Source organism: Linepithema humile, chromosome 6 (assembly GCF_040581485.1).
Source record: "Linepithema humile isolate Giens D197 chromosome 6, Lhum_UNIL_v1.0, whole genome shotgun sequence".
NCBI classification, from domain to species: Eukaryota; Metazoa; Arthropoda; class Insecta; order Hymenoptera; family Formicidae; genus Linepithema; species Linepithema humile.
In genome coordinates this window covers 1,257,013-1,276,476 of record NC_090133.1, presented here as the reverse complement: position 1 = coordinate 1,276,476, position 19,464 = coordinate 1,257,013, and the positions used below count along the sequence as shown (strand labels likewise).

At 37.6% G+C, this 19,464-nt stretch overlaps 2 protein-coding genes across 2 annotated transcripts; both read right to left on the bottom strand.

Annotated features, from left to right (window-relative positions):
• Positions 1-147: 147 nt before the first annotated feature.
• LOC105673272 (proteoglycan 4) lies at positions 148-16,560 on the bottom strand. The gene is made up of 10 exons (XM_012368795.2): positions 16,407-16,560; positions 7,044-7,133; positions 6,497-6,658; positions 5,213-5,445; positions 4,805-4,963; positions 3,312-3,690; positions 2,988-3,141; positions 2,220-2,808; positions 1,340-2,145; positions 148-1,192 (listed from the first exon to the last, which is right to left on the bottom strand). Exons 2-10 carry the CDS (start codon positions 7,084-7,086, stop codon positions 859-861), a joined length of 2,859 nt encoding a protein of 952 aa, XP_012224218.2. The 5' UTR covers positions 7,087-7,133; positions 16,407-16,560; the 3' UTR covers positions 148-858.
• Positions 16,561-16,846: 286 nt separating this feature from the next.
• On the bottom strand, positions 16,847-19,450 carry Tsen2 (tRNA splicing endonuclease subunit 2). Its single transcript, XM_012368764.2, has 6 exons — positions 19,358-19,450; positions 18,684-18,858; positions 18,464-18,623; positions 17,688-18,338; positions 17,429-17,589; positions 16,847-17,166 (listed from the first exon to the last, which is right to left on the bottom strand). The coding sequence occupies exons 2-6, from the start codon at positions 18,849-18,851 to the stop codon at positions 16,990-16,992; spliced, it is 1,317 nt and encodes a 438-aa protein (XP_012224187.1). The 5' UTR covers positions 18,852-18,858; positions 19,358-19,450; the 3' UTR covers positions 16,847-16,989.
• Between the last annotated feature and the right edge of the window lie 14 nt (positions 19,451-19,464).

Here is a 19,464-nt window from a genome sequence, read left to right as displayed (position 1 = left end):
TTGTGCTTATTAAGTTGTCGTTCATAAATGATTAATTAAGCTTGTTAGACTGTTTAGAAGACTGTATAAAACTTTCTTGTATTTTTAATATTTCCCATATGAACACAAAATTTGGAAATTTGGAAATATGTTAAAACACTGTAAAAGTTTATGTTTTTATCTTATTTATTTACAAAATACATAATATACATATAATATACGATATACAATATTATAATCAATAATTTATTTACAATAATTCCCGTCCGATTACGATCATCGCCGCCGCTTCATTAGATCGTATAATTCAGTGCTGCATCTTTGCAGTTTTTTTTCATTGAATATATAATCTCGGTTTGCATTCTTTTTACTTGCAGCAACATGCGTTTGCAAAGTATTATAAATTTGAAGCGCCGCTATATACCTTTAGTTTAATTCTATATAAATAATTATACCAAAATTCTCAAAAGACCATGTTTTGATTCGAAATTTTATAAGTATATAGTATGAATTCTTCCTCAACAACTATATTTACTTAATATTAAATTATTTTAATGTTTTAAATTACGTACGTATAATAGAATTATGAAATGCTCATAAATATTGTTTTCTTCGATTAAAATTTTATTAAGTGTCTCATTTTCACGATATATTGCAAAAACGTAATGCATTTATATAAAAAAATTAGCAAGAAAAACTTATTGCAGTCATTAAATAAACAAAATCACATCGTTTGCATTTAGAATCATATCGTTAATTAGAAAAGTTGCTCTTACAAGTTTTATCAAGATTAAAATCTAAAATTTAGCTCAGAGAGCTTATCTGGCAATCGATCGCAATCGAAGTGGATCGCGAAGGGGGTGTGGGTCAGATCGGAATCTAACCGACGAAGGGGTAGGGCGCCGGGTAGGGCGCCGGATAATAACCAGGGTACGCCGGAACCGTCGGCTGCACCGGCACCGTGTTGGTAACGTAGGTGGTCAGCTGCGTGGGCACGACCTTTGTGGAGAAGAGAGTGGTGTAAGCGGTTTTGGCGCCGAAGGTAAGCTTCAGCACCCGCGACTCGGACAGAGTTGCGAGAGTCTGGGTGACCAGAGGCGCACTCGTCACCGTGAAGTGCGGCTGCTGCGGGAACAGCGGTAGCTGCGGCACCTGCGGCACTTGTGGCTGCAGCACTGGACTCAGGGTGGACGTGCCGAACTCGTAGGACGTCCTAAGTAAAATAAATAAATGTAAAAAACTTAAAATTTTTTAGATATTTAATTTAAATTTTATAACGCAGTGAATGTAATTAATTTTCATATTTATTCAAAGAACATTACTTCTCGTTAATTTGTCAAACGTAACACCAAATACTGACCTGGGCACGGTGCCGACCGGCCTGGACAGCGTTGAATAGATGGTATTTCCTGAGTTCACCACGGGAATTACATGCGACTCGTATAGCGTCTCCAGGGTGATCACCGGTCTGGACGTGGTGATGACTTGCGGCTGCGGTTGGCCGAAATATTTCAGTAAAGCCAATTGCTGCGCCTGTTCAGGCGTGATCTGAGACTCGGCGCTGCTGCTGGTCGCAGCATCGTTCTTGACTTTGGACGGCGACACCGACTTGAAGATATCCAAGTCGGAATCCGGATCGTTGCTGGGGACCACCACCCTCTTGGGCACGTCTTCGTCGTCGCGATCGTCGTCCCCGAAATCGAGCTCGAGGTGCAGCTCACTGCCGGCCTCGTCGAGCTTCGAGTTGAACTCGTTCAGTGTCTTGCTCGGGATAAATTGATAAATCTCCATCGGCGGTAGCGTCTTCGTCGCCGTTACTACTCGGGCGATGTTGTACGTCTGCACTAAGGTCAACCGGGTGGTGCTGTTGCCGGCGTAGATCACCGGCAAGAGATGCGTCTTCAGCAGCGTCTGCGTCGTCGAGAACGTCTCCGTCAGCGTCTCCAACGGTGGCGTCGCCTGGGCGGCATCCAGGGATATCGCTGGTAGCGTCGCGACGGACGAGTCGAGCGGCAGAGTCGACTCGTAAGCGGCCGCGGTGTTTGCCAGAATATTCTCCGTCAGCGGTTCGGTGGGCGAGATCGAGCTGCTCGGCTCGGCCGTCGCAAAGGTTTTCTTTATGGTGGAAGTCACCGTGATGTAGCGGGTGTTTCGCATTGTTCCTACCTAAAAAAAAAGAAAGAAATATTTTTATATTTAACAAATAAATGAACTATTCAAATAAAGTTAAAAGAGTTTACTTGGAAGGTATAAGGCGATTTGATAGTAGCAATCTCGAAGTAGATGTTGTCGAGATCCGCCGCTGTGGAGATTTCCACATTGAGCGTTTCCGCCGGCAGGATTTGTTCTTCGGCGTGCTGCTGTTGATCCTGCACGCTGACACTGGCGATGTCTTCGCTCTCACTGGGATCCAATTCGTCCTCTGTCAAAGATAGCTCCTTCCTCTGAGCGACGTTAACGACGCCGGGTGAGGTCAAAGCAGCGTTGGCCGTCGACACTAATGTCTTGCCTTGCTCGTCCAAGATTGTCACGAAGGACGACTCAGTTGTGCTCGCCTCGGTCGTCGACGCTCGCAGATCTTCCTCGTCTACCTGCTTGCGAATCACGACCCGCGGCTTCGGCGTGGTTTTATACGACCAGCGACCTTGCGTCCGCGGCAGTTTCACTTTCGGCACCGGGAGACTCGCCGTAGGCAATGGTTGCTGGTCATTGCTCTTCGGCTTCGTCGACTGTTTCGAGGGCGTGCTGATGAACTGACTGCTTGGCCGGAAACCACTGCGGCGGCGGCTAATTGGTGTTTCTGTGGTGGTGGTGGTCGCAGGACGATTCCTGAAGAGAAAACGTGGCTATTCTCGGTGAAGATGAAACGAAAAGTTTATTTTGCATCGAATCATTCTATCGCATTTTTTATTTTGTGCAAGAGAACATCGTGATAAAATTAATGGTTGTTCTTATAAATTAATTAGTGATTAATTCTTCTAATTGCCGTTTCTTTTAGGGATACTCACTTAAAATTCGGTCGTGTCGTCGTCGAGCGATTTTTACTTCCTCTCGTTTGCTGCGGTTCGCTGTTATCATAATCGTCGGCGATTTTGTTCCGGAACTTCGGTCTCGGCGGATTATTCGGGGCCGAGTGTCTTCGCGTCGTTCGCACCTGAGCGCCTAATTAAAAAATTCCTCGTTAAACACAAGCTTCATATTCAACTTCTTCGATAGATCTAGATTAAAGAACATATTTCTCAAGAAATTATAAAATTTATATTTGTTATAAATTCATCACTCATAATAAAATCTCGAGATTGCTTAAGATTTATCGCAGATGAAATGCTCACCAGATGACGCACTGAAGAGACCTTCCAGCGGCAGCGAGGATTCGTCTTGCTGATAGGTCGGGGTGGGCTCCAGCTGGAGCTTGTGCTTGCCATGCTGCGGGCCGATGGTCTTCAGGATCCGCTGTGTGCTGGACGGTCGGATCTTACCGTCGGCCACCGGCGCAGCCGGCACCGTCAAAATTCTGGACGAGCTCTGCAGCACCTGGGCGTACTTGCCGTTGATGTAAGTGCCGATCACGCTGGTCTCGTGCACAGTCGTGAGGCCGTCCTTCACGATGGTACCGCCGAGTTTGGTCACCAGGCCGGTCGGGTTCTCCTTGTCTCTTCGTGGGGTGGCACGCGGCTTGCTAGCCTTCGACGAGGGTCGCAGATTTATCAGCTGTTCAGGATCAAGATGACAATTAAAAAAGGTGTTGCAGTAATAATTTCGTTAATAATTTTAACAATAATTTTAACCCGCGATTTAATAAAACTAGGAGAAAATGGATTCAAAAATATACTTTAACAGAAAATAGATAGAGAATTTGATGAAAGTCATAAATATAGCAAGATTTTCGAATTATATTTAAAAAACTGCTTTATGAAGAAGCTTATTGTGATAATAATTATGTACACAAAATACATAATTAATGACATTATAATTTATAATTAGAACTGATAATATTAACAGTAAAAGAAAATAGTACGTGCTAAAAAAAAGTTGAAAAAAAATTCCGGAATGTTGGTTTTGAATTTCCTCAATCTTCAATATTTTCCAACGCAATAACGTTGGAAAAGTTCCGTGTTCGGCACGCTCTGCGGGTGAAACGGATTTATCGGCACGATCGGAACGGACTTTCACGCTGATCGCCGCCGTCGAGGGACGAGTAAGAGGGGCAGGTGGAAAGGATCGGCTAGAAAATCGATTACGGCACGCGGAAAATTACGCTAACGCAATTATACCGAATAATTTCGCGGTAGTTTTGCGCGAGAGTTATCGTGAAAGTCGGTTGTGGATGCGATGGTTGCGCAATTTCACAGCAAAACGAAGAACGATTTTCACGGCGACCTTCTCGTCTAGCTAACCGGATAACCCATTTTTCCATCGGGTGTCCGGCTAAAACGCGACATTCCGTCGATCAGCGAAACTCGTTTCGGCGCATACGACATTAGATATCGTTAATGAAGCGATCCGGTTTGGCGACAAATAGCGGAATCGAAACCAGGTTCTCGATTTTCATATTTGCGACTGTCGCTCGTGAAGATCAATGCCGTTTGTACAAACTGGATATTTGAATTTTACGACTACAAAATCATTTCTACGACTGCATTCTGAACGAGCTAATGCCACACATTTCCGTTTAAATGAATCATATATCTCAATTATAGATTACTCCGCAAAAAATAGGGAACATTTTTGAATGCCATTCACGATTTGGGAATAAAAGGAAAATAAATACACTAGAATTATTTATTTTTGTAGTTTTAGTTATTTTTTTATAGATTTTACGAACCTTGTAGGTTTCGTCGATCACTTCCGTCGGCTGCTTCGAAAGAAAATCATATTCCGGTTCGGCGAGATTGTTTTTCACACCTGGAGTCTCATCCTTGGCGCGTATCTCAACGACCGAGGACAATATGGGTGTCTTCGTTGTCACCTGCTTATTTGGCTCCTAAAGAATCATGCCATCATGTTCACTCCATCGCAAAATCTTTATTTAATTTCAACAGTTTTTACTATTACGAATATAATTACGAAAGACTTCAAATATCCTATTTTATAAATTCTGTTATATATTTATTGCCTTTTATTCGGGAAAATTCTATTAATAAATATTATAATGTGTCGAGAGATATTGTAATAATTCAATTCTTAAAAAATTTTAATTATAATAACTAAAATATAAATATGATTCTCACACCTGGCTCTTTGTAGGTTTCGGCGCGGCGTTCTCGGACGGGTTCGCCACGTTCTGCTCGACCACGGAATTCACAACGATCTTCGTCCCCTTAATCTGCTTCTTCGTCTCGCCGCCCTGAGCCTCGGCCTTGTGGGTCTTGCTGGGCTGGATGTCGGGAACATTCTTCTTCTCCGTCGTCGGCTTTGTGTGAATCGCCGGCGTGGAGGACGTGGTTTTCTTCCCGGTATCCCCCTCTGGAAACAAACGACGTATTTGCATACCCGACCACTGTCGTGAATAAAAATTGCAGCTTCACGAGGCCGAATCGAATATGTGAGAGTAAAAAAGCATGTGCTGACGGCCAACACCCGCGCCGAAGGTCTCTAGTCGAACTCTTTATGCTTTAGAGAGAAAAAAATTCAAAATATATGGAAGATTACTGTCTAATTAAATTTAAACTATATTTATCGATTGTTATATTGTTTTTATCGATTGCTATGTTATTTCAGTTTTATTTTCAAGAGAGGATCAACATTTTTAGCGCTCCTGGTAAATCTCTTGTGACTTTAAGACCTATATATATGCATGTTCGTTTAGAATACAAGAGGAAGCAAAGGAGAACAGCCTTACACTGAGTGGGTGGTTTAAAAAGTCAAGGAGAGGAGATGACAAGGGAGCCATGACGAGTGAACAATGAGCATGATCTGTACGCAGACGGCGATATGCTAAGGAGATTAGGCTCCAAGATGCCCCCCGTCAAGGCTCGGCGCGCATACAGAACTCTTCAGCAATTCAAGGTCCTGTTCGCTGCTCGAAGGATCGAAACATGGCATGGCGTAATAAAAAAGTGTCGATTGCGTTTAGAGAGTAATTCCTGTCATCATTCATAACACAAAAAATATCATTACGACACCTCACGATTAGAACCAATCGCGGATCTTTCGCTTCATCAGTTGCAACAGTCTCCGATAATTTTTTTTCTCTAGATTCCTAGTGCGGAACCTCAGTAAAGTTCCATATTGAACGATGATTGATGATTGAGTGAGGTAAGCACTTTATGCCACTTTAAGTCAACAATTAAAGGGATATAAATAATGATTGGTTTAGGCGTCGTTTAGCCGTATTTTGCAAGAGAATGAAAAACTTGATATATCAATTATATTAACAATAATGGCGGACAATTTACCCGGCGAAGCTTTAAAAAATAATTTTAGAAATTCAATTGTTATTATTAATGTACTCTAAAGTGTCTGACGTAATCAGCCAGATTTATCAATAAAATTTTTAAGCTACGGAGATGTCTACCTGGTGGAGCACTCTGAGGGCTGAAGACCATCACCGTATTGCCGATCGTCGTGGTGAAGTCCAAGAATCCATAGACAGTTTGCGTGATAAAGTCATCATTCGTAGCTGCTGGTTCGAGCGCTTCCACTGGACTTTCGTAGACTTGAGCGACGGACGCCGCAACTGAAAAGGTACACACAAATTCGCAAAACACTTATCTGTTTTCAATCTCTTTAAGAATCAATTTAAAAAAATATAAATGCGTATAAAGTATTGTATGAGTGTAAGACATATTACATAATAAGCATATAGAAAATGAAAAACACTGAGGATTGAAAGCGTTAAAAAAATTAATTGTTTCAGCCAAGGTTAATATTAATGATATCTAATACGTAATTTACGCAGCGATTTTATCAAATTAATAAAAATTGTTAAACATGTTGAATTTTTGGACCGACAAGATTTATTATATATTTACGTCGCGATAAAAAATTTGGACGGATCCTAAGACAAATGGGATTTTTATTCAAAGCTCTACATTTGTTGGCAATGACGTCAGTTCACTCACCATGCGCTAGAGCTACGGCGAACACGAAGTATCTGGATGTCATTGCGTTCAGTCTGATCTCATCCTACGCGAACGCACGAATCTCCGAACCTGAAATCATAAATAAGATGACATGAAAGGAACGTAAAAAGAATCTCGCCGTGTCACATTAAATGAGAATGATGTGGCAATTCGCATAATATTGCTTTCATATTATTATTATATTTATTGTATACTACAAAATGAATTTTTCTACTATCGCGAGAGAATCAAGCGACGATTCCCAGACGATTACGCAATTATTGCAGTTGCACAGCCAGCCATCTCTTCGAAGGGATAAAAAAATATTGCGCGTTGCATCAGCCGCACAAATACGACGCGTTACGTGTTATTTTAAAAAGCAAAAAACTGTGACTTTTCTTTTCTATTAACAATGAACAGTTATGTAAAAAGCCGCCAGCGGATTCTGCTTCATTACAGATCGATCATTTCGCTTGCGCGCGCGTGCTCTTCCTTTTGCGGGAATTGCTGATTATCAATCTCCTACGCGGAGAATTATCTTCGCATTTACATAGTTACGTCTCCGTTGCTGCGGAGACAATATTTCACTAGAAATATATACGCGTGTTATACGCAGATCCGGATTTAATGATATTTGACGTGATAACGTAGTTATATCACGTACGTAGCAGAGTCTAAGAAAGTATTTCCATGGGTTTCTCACGCGCGAAGTGTTAACTTCATTCCGAGTGTCCTTCGAGTCTCATATTAACGTGACACAAATATGATAATTTTCTAGATGCGAGATTATTTTATTTAAAAAAAGCCGAGAGAGAAAGAGAAAGAAGCATTCTTGGTTGCGTAAAAAAAATATAATAGAAAATAGAAAAAAAGTATGAATAGATATTTTACAAGTTTGATTAATAGTTAATAAATAGTGTTAATAAATTTAAAAAAAATATCCTTTACTTTTTCAACTTTTATCTGATTAAATTCTAATTATGTCTTATTTGAATAAATAATGATGTGATTTCGACTTTGTTACGAGTATTGTTGTTATTCTACGACTTATATTTTCGTATTTCTCAATCTTTGAATCTTCTTGGCGTGCCAATTTCTTGATAAAACACGAAGGAGTTATTAATGCAAGACATTGACATTGTCAATCACCTATAATTTCCTATAATCGATGCCGGCGAAGAGTAAAAAGAGCGGTTTCGCGATTGCGTGAGGCAATCAAGTGTCGCAAGTAAAAATTTCCTTCTCGTCTGATCGCTATCTGGCCGAGCATGAGTATTGTGAGACATGAGCTCGCGCGGGAAACATCCTGTGTGAGGTAAATGCAATAACAGAGTTAGCACAATCGTGGCGCGGAGAACACGCCCGACAAAATCGTTATGTAACGTGAACGGGTGGGTGTTGGTAATCGTTTAGGCTGGAACAATAGCAAAAGACGTCTCCGAACTGGAGGCGCGCCTGGAATCTATAATTCCAGATCAGATCGAAACGAGACGGCCGCCCGAAAACGCAACAGCGTGCGGTTTTCTATTCCAGAGAGCGTGTCGCGTGTCGTTACAATGCGCGTCGTTACTACTGCTAAACTTTGTTCACGGTATCTCGAAATCATCGATCATCTCTTTAATCGTAGCTTTCTCAATTAAAGATGATTTCTATTCAGCGAAGATGTTGAAGAATATAATTTGTCGTATTTTTCAAACTTTATATACTTTTTATATATCTCTGTAATTAAGCATTAAATCGAAATTCTATTAAGTTCACTAAAAAATCATTAAAAAATATAATTGTGTTGTTGAATTTAATTCTTAATTATTTTATTCATTTATAACTTATATATATTTCTTATATGAAAATTTAATTCTACTTTTGCTGCTTATATAAATCGTAAAACGTGCAACATTCCGTCGAAAATTCGTTCGACATGCCGAGATTCAGAGTCAAACGATTTTGCCGGAGATGCAGAATCGCAATCGAGGAACCAGAGTATCGAGACAGCAGCACACGGTATCGCGGAATCCAAGCTCGCTCCTTTCACCCGTATATTCTCTCACGATCGTACCGCGGCTGATCTCAGCGGGTCGTATAATGGCTTCGCGAGTTCTAACTGAAACTGGAAAGCATCAGCGCAACACTTCCATCCTGCTAATGATAGGAGGCGCGACAAGTTATTGCGAGGCACATATGGGTGAGAGAGTTCGCCGATTATTGCAGCGTGTCAATTGGCAAAGCGATCTTTTGCTACGAGATCAACCGATATCAACTCAACCGTCATTCGTGATGGCATTTGTGTTCCGTGTAATTTTTACTGTCTCTTTCGAAATTTGATAACGATGAATTTAGCACAGTTTCATCTTATATCTTTAATACATAATTTGTTTACGTATTTAATTTGAATGATAGATTTTTAGAAGCGATTAGTAATAATGTTAATACTACTTTTCCACTAAAAATGATGTGAATACAGAAATAATTGTGAGATTTGGAAATGCATGTAAAGTAGGAATTAAAATAATAAAGGCCGAGACAAAGCAGCCGAAAATAATTATTGCGGAAAATCAAGGTGTACGAGATAATGATGATAAGTCATTCTACGACTTGGCGAAGGTAAAAAGGAGTGGCCCTACAACTCTCTTACTCTCTTCTATTATCGTATATGCACGCACACGTGCGCGGAATGTAATGACCTGAAAAAAATGCTATGCCGCAACACGCATAAATCTCGGTCGAGCATTCGAGTGAACCTTTTCCCGCGCGCGCGATTCTTTTTTGCGATCGACATGTGTTTTCTTGCGGAAAGAAACGGTATACGCGCAGGAAACTCATTCTTTGAATGTGTGTCTAAAAATAATTCTGCAAAGTAAATTTTTGCTGTAATTATTCCAGCAACAAGATCGTGCGATATTCTGTGACTCACTTTAACTCACAATTCATCCATTATAAATTAACTTAAAAAAATTATATATATTAAATGTAAGAAATAAGCTGTGCGAAACAGGTTTAAAACGAGAGATTAAGAATCCTTGTAATTAGAGAACGTCGTCGAGAATAATGCATCGTAAAAATGAAATTATTGCGAAATTTATTTTAACAAAAATTCACGACTGCGCCGGTCGGAATGGCGCGTTAGATGAATTTATTACGTCCATGAACATAAGTTTTCGTGGTCAAGTGTAATGATCGGTGCGAGGGTCCGCTTCGAAATATGTTAAAAACCGGTCATCAACGGCGAGAACGGTATTCCCGGTCGATCTCTCAAGATCATGGCCAGCCCGAGACCCTCAAGACCATCGTTCGGACCCCCGAGAATAACCGCCCATGCATTTCTACAGTTGCATTTTCGGACGAATATCAATTTTCCTTGCGTGGACTAAAACTATAGTCGATACGTTTAAAGTCGAATTCGCTTTTAATATAATCTTTATTACTTGAGCGTTTGCCAAGAAGGGATGAATTCGCTTTTAATAAAAAATACAGAAAAAATTTATTTGCTTAATCGCTTTTTTTCGGCAAGTTATCAGTAATTGATTGTCGGCAATTTTTAAACGTAATCTATAAACAATGAGTTATAAATATTTGAGATAAATAAAAATTTGGCGCCAAATCGCGCAATATTATGAAGAATTTTACATTCCGTAAACTCTTCGAAATGGAAATTCTTCGCTGTCGACATATCACTTTTGCCGATTTGTCGCGATGGTATTCGCTTCGCTTTCGAATCACTTCTCGTTTCTCACTCGGTTGACACGTGCTAACAAGTTTTCGTACCATCATTTCTCCTCTTTCAGAAATTCGCGGTGTCATTAAATGATCATTCCGAAAGCGGAATGAGAGAGAATCTGAGTTCGAAAACCCAGTTAATCAGATGCAGCTGTTTAGCGTAAAAAATAGTGTTGAAAAGTATTAACATATTCGCGTCTTCGGATACAGAATGGATTCCGTCAACACCATGCGTGATTATATTTGCATATTTGCTTGAACCGTCGTAGTGGCCATGAACCTCGCCAACGCGTGGTGTAATAATGAGATTTGGAGATTTTCTGTTAAATTGTTGTATTTTAAAGACAAGAGAAATATATGTTAAAATCACCGTACATAAAATCAGAAATTGTCTATTCTGTTTCTCCGCAATAAAGATTAATTAAAGCAAAAAGAGACAATTAAAATTTACGGCCGGGATATTCTCGTGTCTTTGTGAGAGAGACATTTTCAATGACAATTAAATCCACGTGGACGACATTTCCGACGCAAATTTACGCACGTCTGACGCAAGCACGGCGCAATCTACTTGCGTATACGCGTTTTCTAAGCGAAATAATTCTAAACAAGCTTAGTTATAATCTCGCGGTCGGACAAACTCTGAGAATCCTTGGGAAAGTATTTTCCCATGCATACGACGCGTCGTCTTCTTTTCCTTCCATCGCACTGGAGCTGCAAAAGGTTAACTAGCGAGAATTCTCGCGTTGTTTCACCGAACAGCTGGCGAGATATTGTTGCTCCTTTTTCCCAAGAACAAACGCCGCCGGTGTTTATTCTAGTCATTATTTTCTTCAATTACCGAGAGCTTACTTGCATAATCGTAACGTTTCCGCGTTATTTAGCCAAAAGAATGAATTTTCCTTTAAAATCGACACAGCTACGCCGATTCGCCAACTCGAGTTAAGTCATTTTGTTTGCTGGAATGTAGTTGCAATTAAACGAAGACAGGATTTCATTATCCATCCGCGTTTTCAAGTCCTGATATATAGTGAACATTGACCCTAACTTCCTCGCTTTCTGGCAGGATCATGGCCGTTCGTGAAGTTTCATTGGTTTTGCCGCGGCGATTTTTCACTTTCCCGAGGACGGCTGTTTTTAATTGGACATCCTGCATCGCACGACCTTTCGACTGGTTTCAGCCGAGAGATAAAGGAATCCGGGACTCTTTCCGATGATCTATAATCTTTCCCCGAGGCAGCTAATTCATCGCCTGTGAATTTATTTCCCATAATCCGCCCCTTGCTTTAAGATAAAAGTTCGATGAGCATTCTTGCAGCCGAGTACTTCGAATTACTGTCCCGACAGAATTATTATACAGTTGATAAAAATATTTTAAAAATGATTATATTAAACGCCAGCAAATTAAAAAGTACAGCCTATTCTGAAAAATATAGCACAATTAAATTGTTATTGTTACTCGAAATAAGGAGACATTAAAATTTGCGATAGAGTAATAGTGCTGTCGCAAATTTTAATATTTTCTTGCTTCTAACGATTGTCCAATCAGTCGACATCCGCTTTGGAAATTGCCGAGTTTACCGCAAAACCACGTCGGATTTGATTCCGTCATTAAACTAGCGCGTTTGCGAAATCTACAAGGATCGCTCGCAATCGCTCACAGACGCGAGAAGGCGAATGCGAGAGTCCGACGACTATGTTGGTTTTATGTTGACTCCCTCGTGTGCATCGGAGTTGCAAAACGGGGACAAGTATATTTTCGCGGATGACAAAGTGTTTAAACGCATTATGCGAATTCTTGGCACGCGATTTTACGCATCGACTTCGATTATTTATTTATTATTTGGCGACCAAAGAAATACCACGAGTTATCTTTATGACTATTTTACTTGTTATGAGAAGATAAAATGATAATTTTTAACCAATTTTGTTATTGAAAACAATAATATTCAAATTAAAATTTGGTTTACTAAAATTTATATAAAATTAATTCAAGAATATAGTTTTGTTTTTTATTTGCATCCATAAAATTAGTTCACTAGCGGGAAATCCTCATATCGTTCGATAAAAATTGAAAAATGGCTAAGTAAGAAACGTAATAAAATCGAATACGATTTAGTAACAGTTCTATAAATTTTTCTGTTCATAGCAAGCAACGTTGCTGGTTATTTCTTAATTGCTTCCTGATCGCGCAGCGCTCAACCAATCGACCTAGATTCCTTTTTTCTCGCCGCGTGTCTGAAGCGGATTCGCGATAAAACCGTAGATAAGAAAGATGGCAAGTCGGAAGCGGAAGCTGGCGATTTCACTCGGAAGAGCTCTCGACGCGTTCCACGGAGTTTATTTTACTTTCCAGCAGCGTAAGTGTATACGTAACACATACACACATATAAACGCACTTATACACACTCCTGTTCCCGCGAGATTTTCGCGCTGAAAATACTCGTCACAGTTCGCTAATTGCACTTGTTCCAATAATTAACCGAGTTTCGTTTGAAATAAAAAATCATTACAAATCCACGAATGTGGATTACACATAAAAATTATAAATTATTTTTCAAAACTTTAGAGTTTTATTGCAAGTATAATTGCAAAATTGGAGACTATAAAAAGGCATGGAATATAATTTGACATAAAACAAGATTATAAATTGCGTTTCACTTAAAAGTGAGGAAGATTACAGATTATACATTCGCGTGTAAAGAAGTATTAGCATGAAACATTATATTGATTTCTAAAAGAAGTATTGCATGACTTCCGACTAACGAGCTATTATTTATGAATAAGACAAGTGGCAATCGAATCCAATTATTGCATTTATCCATTCCGATCGTGAAAAAAATTTCGCGCAACTTTCAGGGTCAACGAAATTGCGAAAGTCTCTCCGGTCTATAATCACTTTGTGTCAATCACACGGTGCATTATCACGGTTACACTGAATCGGGACTGCGACAAGGATATATCGAGGTATGCGCAAACGAGAGCGGTGAATGTGCTCTCGCACACACGCTGGCACGCGTGGACCACATTAAAATCACGAGCGACAAGCGGGTGCACGTGTCGGCGATCAGAAGTGTCCGCGCAAACCGGGTCTCGTCGCACGTGACCGGGGACCTCGCTTAGAAAGCAAGCTTAGATCTCTCAGGAATGCTCATTTAGCAATCGTTCTCCTCGCTTCGGCCCCGAATGGAAACGCTGCCGCGATCGAACAAGCGCGAGCCGAACGAAGTCGAGAACAACTTCTGGCCGGAGTTTGAACAACTTTTTCGTAATGCATCGAGAATTGTGATTATCGACAAATTGCGTCTAATAAATTTTAATCTTTTGAAATCGTGATATTTTAATAAGAAAAATTGGATATTATTTGTTAAAAGCAAGAATCAAGAGCAAGTAGTATGTGCATATGATAGGACCGTCTTAAATTATTATTATAAATAAATCGCGTGAAAATAATTTATTGCTACTTGTCATATTTGGAAATTGTAAATGATGATGCAATTGTAAGTTGTTTACGCTGTTTATGGTAATGACAGCGGAAAATAATATGCGAAATAATAATTTAATATATAAATATTAAATATTTAATGATTCAATTATTGTATAATTTGAATGAAATTTTTATATATCAGATTCAAGCGAAAGTTGTTTTAAATATGCTAACAGAAATATAGTAACTCTCGCTTTTTTAAGCATATATTAAGTGTACCGAGCACGTAATGTAACGCAATGTAAGCGATATCCCAATTACATCAAAGCACAAGAGCCGGCGCAAGGATGCCGTAGGGAACGTATAGACGGTACAAACAGTTATACACTTTCACTTGAATCTCGTTCAGTTTTACGGCTAAGATATACAGGGTGTCCATGATCTTCTCTCGAGATCAGATCTCGATGATAATCGCGAAAAATTATTAATATATTTCTATTATACTTATAGCAAAAAAAATTATCAATTAATCAATAAGGAATAATTTTTTGCGATCATTCAAAGTGAGCGTCTTTGATAATTTTTTATCTTTAAGGATGACTATTGACAGCAAAAATTCTTTTCGTTTGATTATTCAACACTCGCTACATTTTTATTAAAGAAATCGATAAACAATAAATTTTGATTTAATCAATGTGCATAACATTATTAAAAAAAATACCGAAGAAATATCATAATTAAATCCTAGTCTCAGATTATAAAATATAAGTTTTTTTCAATCAAGGCGATTAGTTAATTCGTCTCGAGTCTCGATTAAAGGTTGAAAGTAAATCGCGTTCAAAATTTCGCTTCAAGTACTTTTGTTGTTGCTAGCACAAGCTTATTCATCTTTATGCATATCGCGTCGGATGCAACTGAATTCCCAAGCCTATCGTGAGACGAGGATGACATTCACTCGTCTATTTACGGTGCTCGGCCGTTCATAAATAATTATCGAAATAATAATGAACAGAAAAAATTAATCTTACGATCAAAAAAGTTAGATATAAATTTTTTTCTTTGAATTTTTAGAAAAATGGGTTAAACCAGTAACGGTCTCACCAGCAATTTTTTTTAGTGTCGAAAGTTTATGAAAGAGCAAGAAGAAATTTAATCTGATATATTTCCAGTCTCTGACTGGATTAAGATGGAAAATTTCGTCGCATCATCTCTCTTCCTATAAATTAAGCGCAGATACGGATGAATACTCTCTCGCGAAGTCGCGCTTTCTCTCGTATTCAGTCTATATGAAAGTGACACAATTCTTTATTCATCGGTCGCTTTAATCATCGCACGTTTGTTTATTCTCGTATAATTTCTCATGTTGAATGAAATGTGCGATAATAGTAAAATATAATAACTATTTAAAGATCATTATAATTTGCGTAATCCAATCAAATCTCCAAAATTTATATTATCACAGATTATAAATAAAAAGCACATATTATGTTATTGTATGGAATCGTCTATTATTTAATTAATAATTTTAAACTATTGAGTAGTTTATTATATATGTCTGACACGACACTGATTTAAATCACTGAAATTTTCTCTCATCATATACTTGCTTGTGTGATATAAATGCTTTCAATTTCTATTTTTTTTTTGAATGATAGAAAAAAAATCATATTATTTTACCGCCATTTCTGATATTAATCTTGTGTTGATAATAAAAAAGTAAAAATTTTCATAATAAGTTGTCGACATCATAATCTTTACGGCATGAGAGTCTTTTCTCAATAAAATTTAATTAACTTTCACATAAAATTATATAATTTACGTTATTAAAAAATAAAATACTTTAATGAGTAAGATATAAAAGTATGATACGTGCATCGTTAATTCTTTAATTCTATCAAACGTAGAATATAAATTTTTTTAAATAATCTCCCAAATTAATTTCTACACTAAACTTTTGCCACAATGTTGATTTTATAAACATGAATCATTTTATAAACCAAATTGACTGAAATACAACTCTATCTTATTGGATTGACCCAAGACGAAGAACGAAGGGAGAATTGTTTAAAATGTCACTTAACCTCATTAACTTTTAAAATTTTAAATATATATTTTATAAGGTAAAAAAATTGCCGCACTTATATTGTCACGTAACGCAGAATTAATAAGAATAACGCGGAGAAATATCTATTGGTTGTCAATGTCAAATTGGCAAATCTACTTACCGGATCGCGAGGAACGTTATCCCGGGCTCGATTTAAGGATGCTCAACACGTTGACAACTCGCGGTGCACAGTACTCGACATGCCAACTCCCAGCTCGCCTCGGACTGACTGCATGGGTCCTGGGTCCGTGTTGCAGGCCCTCGCACGATCCGCTCCACGATCGGGGCTTGCTTTCACTTTGCGAGTACCGCAAGCGGTACCGCCGCACAAATCGTCGATAGGTGATAAAGACACCGATTCGAATCGACTTATTGTTAGTGCGCGCCACTACTCGCGCGCAATCTCATGTGTCACATATACTTATGTGCATATATATAATTTATTATTCAGTATGTGAAACCCGTTTCAAATAGATTATGGATTAGAATTGAGGAGTAATCCTCAAAATTAGAATTATACCTATATTATAATACATATTAACTAATTATAATACATATTAATTTGATAAATTATTATTTCTTTAATAAAAAGTTATAGATATGTACAAATGTAATGTAGTAAAAATATATATAGGAAATAACGGAGCAAGATGGTTGTAAAAAGATTTTTAGAATGACTTGTATATAAATAATTACGAAATCCTTCAAAATGAATCGTCCTCGTCCTCTTCTTCAATGGGCACGTCTTCTCGGTGCTGTTTAGGATTCCATCGGCGCCAAAGTAACTCTCTCACTGTAAATTCGGAAAGTATTTCGGGACTAGTTTTGCTAACATTCCGAGACACCGATGATGGCCATAAAACTTGCGCAAAGAGTATTTCCTGTTTGCAAACAGCATTCATTTGATTAGAATTCTAATAAATATCTAACTTTTAAAAGAAATTTAAATATTAATAAATTATATTAGAATATATATTTCTATAATGTTGTAATTACTTTTGTCACATATTTTACATAAAAATTCTTTTCTTTTATTTTAATATATGAATATAAATATCAATCTCAATGTAGAATTATATTTTGCAGCAAATCTGAAAGTATGTAAGTGATTGCATTTATTATATTTCATAAATAGATGCTTACTTTAGCGGCAGTTTCGGAAAGCCTTTCCAGACTAAATAAATCGTTCCACATCATAGATCGCGTGGACATGGTAGTATCTATAACCAACGAGTCTGCATCTACTACTTCAACTATGACAATGTAAGAAGCGTGATAGAAAGGTGGTCCCTCTTTGTATAACACTGAAACATTACAGATATTTCGAATAATAGCAATATATTCTATAAACTTTTTAAACTATTTAATAGCATATGTTAAAGAGAAAATAAAGACTACTAACAAAAATCACCGCCGTATTTGAGGCCGGGCTTTACCACCCATCCTTTACTCTTATAATAATGGTATACTACGTATTTTTGTAAAAAGTCTGGCTTGTTCTTGCAAAAGTGCAACCACGCGTTACTGATGTCCATGAAAGTGCCGTTAAAGTGAACTAACTGTAGACAACCCAATCCAAAGAAGAGGAAAAATGTCTCTTCAAAAGTGAGATGTAAAGCCTCTCGGATAGGGAAACCCTCGTTCTCGATTCTCGGCTTTATATCCTTTAGATAGTTTTCTGTGTCTGAATCGCTGTCTGGCAAAACCAATAGTTTTCCATGCTGATCATCATCCACGCAATTATTCTTGAAATCGGAATAATCTAAATCGCAAAGTTCTTCGACTTCCTTCTTTTCTGTGCACTTGGTATTATCATCATTAGTTATTGAGAAATTTTTATCACATTTCTCAGAATCTTTACTAACAATGACAGATATATCATCCTCATCTGCGGAGTCTAAGGTGACTTCGTCGATTTCTACATCCTTTGCGGCTACTTCATTCCTTTCCTTACTTTCACTGAAATTTGGTGGAATCTCAACGACGTCACCATTGTTCTCTTCTTCATTATCTGAAGTATTTTCCCTTCCGTGTTGATAACTTGTTTTAACGTCTGTAATTATATCATTTTTTTACTGCATTTTACTTTTTTCTTATTATAAAATTACATTTCTTATCATTATAATGACATAAAAATATTTATATCTTAAAAATCAACAAATATTTTTTATTTTGCACCTTCGTAATCAGAAGTAGAGGCAGAATTCAAGTCTTTTACTTCATCCAACCATTCTTGTCTGCGAAGCCACTGCCTGTTCCGAACAACTGGAGGCACTCCATACCTCATTTTACCAAAGGAAGGATAACTACGTGACAATGAGCCCTTGCCAAAAAAACCCTACAAACAAAATACTTATTCTTTATGGAAAAAAATTATTTTCAGTAAATTTGCGCTTACCATAGAATGTACTGCATCCATTTCTTCAGGTTCAATTATGCAAGAACCCATATCTGTGAGATGAGCTGTATATACTGGCCATTCCTGAGTTTCGTTTAATGGAATAGGAAACGGTGGTTGTAGTTTAAATTTCGATCTTCTCTTCTTCTTTGGTTCTTGTAAATTCATGTTTTAACTGTATGGGTAAAAATATACAATTTTAGGATTGTTACAATATTTAAATATATTGTACAGTATTTAGAATGTTAGATAAATCTGTAATAAATATGTTAGTATACAGATTTGAAAATCTGAAATTTACAACCAAGAATTTAAAACAATTCAAAATACAATAAAATTAAATATATAATTTAGATAGGTAGCATACGTAGTGTAAGAAATAAAAGCACTTTATTTATATATACTTAGAAGAAAGAACAAGCGAAAATTACACAAGTATACATAATTCAAGTACTAGAAAACTGATAATAATTTTTCTCTTTATATATTTTTGAAAATTTACTTTCTATAGCAAAAGCACATAGTAACAAATATTTAACCTATAAAGACAACAACCAAGACTTCTTTGTAGATTTTCTATAGAAATTTTACATTTTGTGTAGACAAAACAATATATTTCTAAATAAATGTTAAACTTAAAAAATTATTTATTATTAATATTAGAGAATACTTACTTTTTTAAATGACAGCTGATAACCCTGTGTTCAATTACGTAGTTAGGTTAGGTTTGGTTAGATTGGATTGGATTAGGTTAGGCTAGACACTAAAATTAAATTAGGCA

Coding starts and splice junctions, on each gene's coding strand:
- LOC105673272 (XM_012368795.2), bottom strand. CDS start 7,086: ATGACATCCAGATACTTCGTGTTCGCCGTAGCTCTAGCGCATG. Junction 6,659..7,043: donor CGCCGTAGCTCTAGCGCATG/GTGAGTGAACTG, acceptor GTACCTTTTCAG/TTGCGGCGTCCGTCGCTCAA. Junction 3,691..4,804: donor TGATCGACGAAACCTACAAG/GTTCGTAAAATC, acceptor GATCCTGAACAG/CTGATAAATCTGCGACCCTC.
- Tsen2 (XM_012368764.2), bottom strand. CDS start 18,851: ATGAATTTACAAGAACCAAAGAAGAAGAGAAGATCGAAATTTAAACTA. Junction 18,624..18,683: donor TGGATGCAGTACATTCTATG/GTAAGCGCAAAT, acceptor TTTTGTTTGTAG/GGTTTTTTTGGCAAGGGCTC. Junction 17,590..17,687: donor CAAATACGGCGGTGATTTTT/GTTAGTAGTCTT, acceptor GTAATGTTTCAG/TGTTATACAAAGAGGGACCA.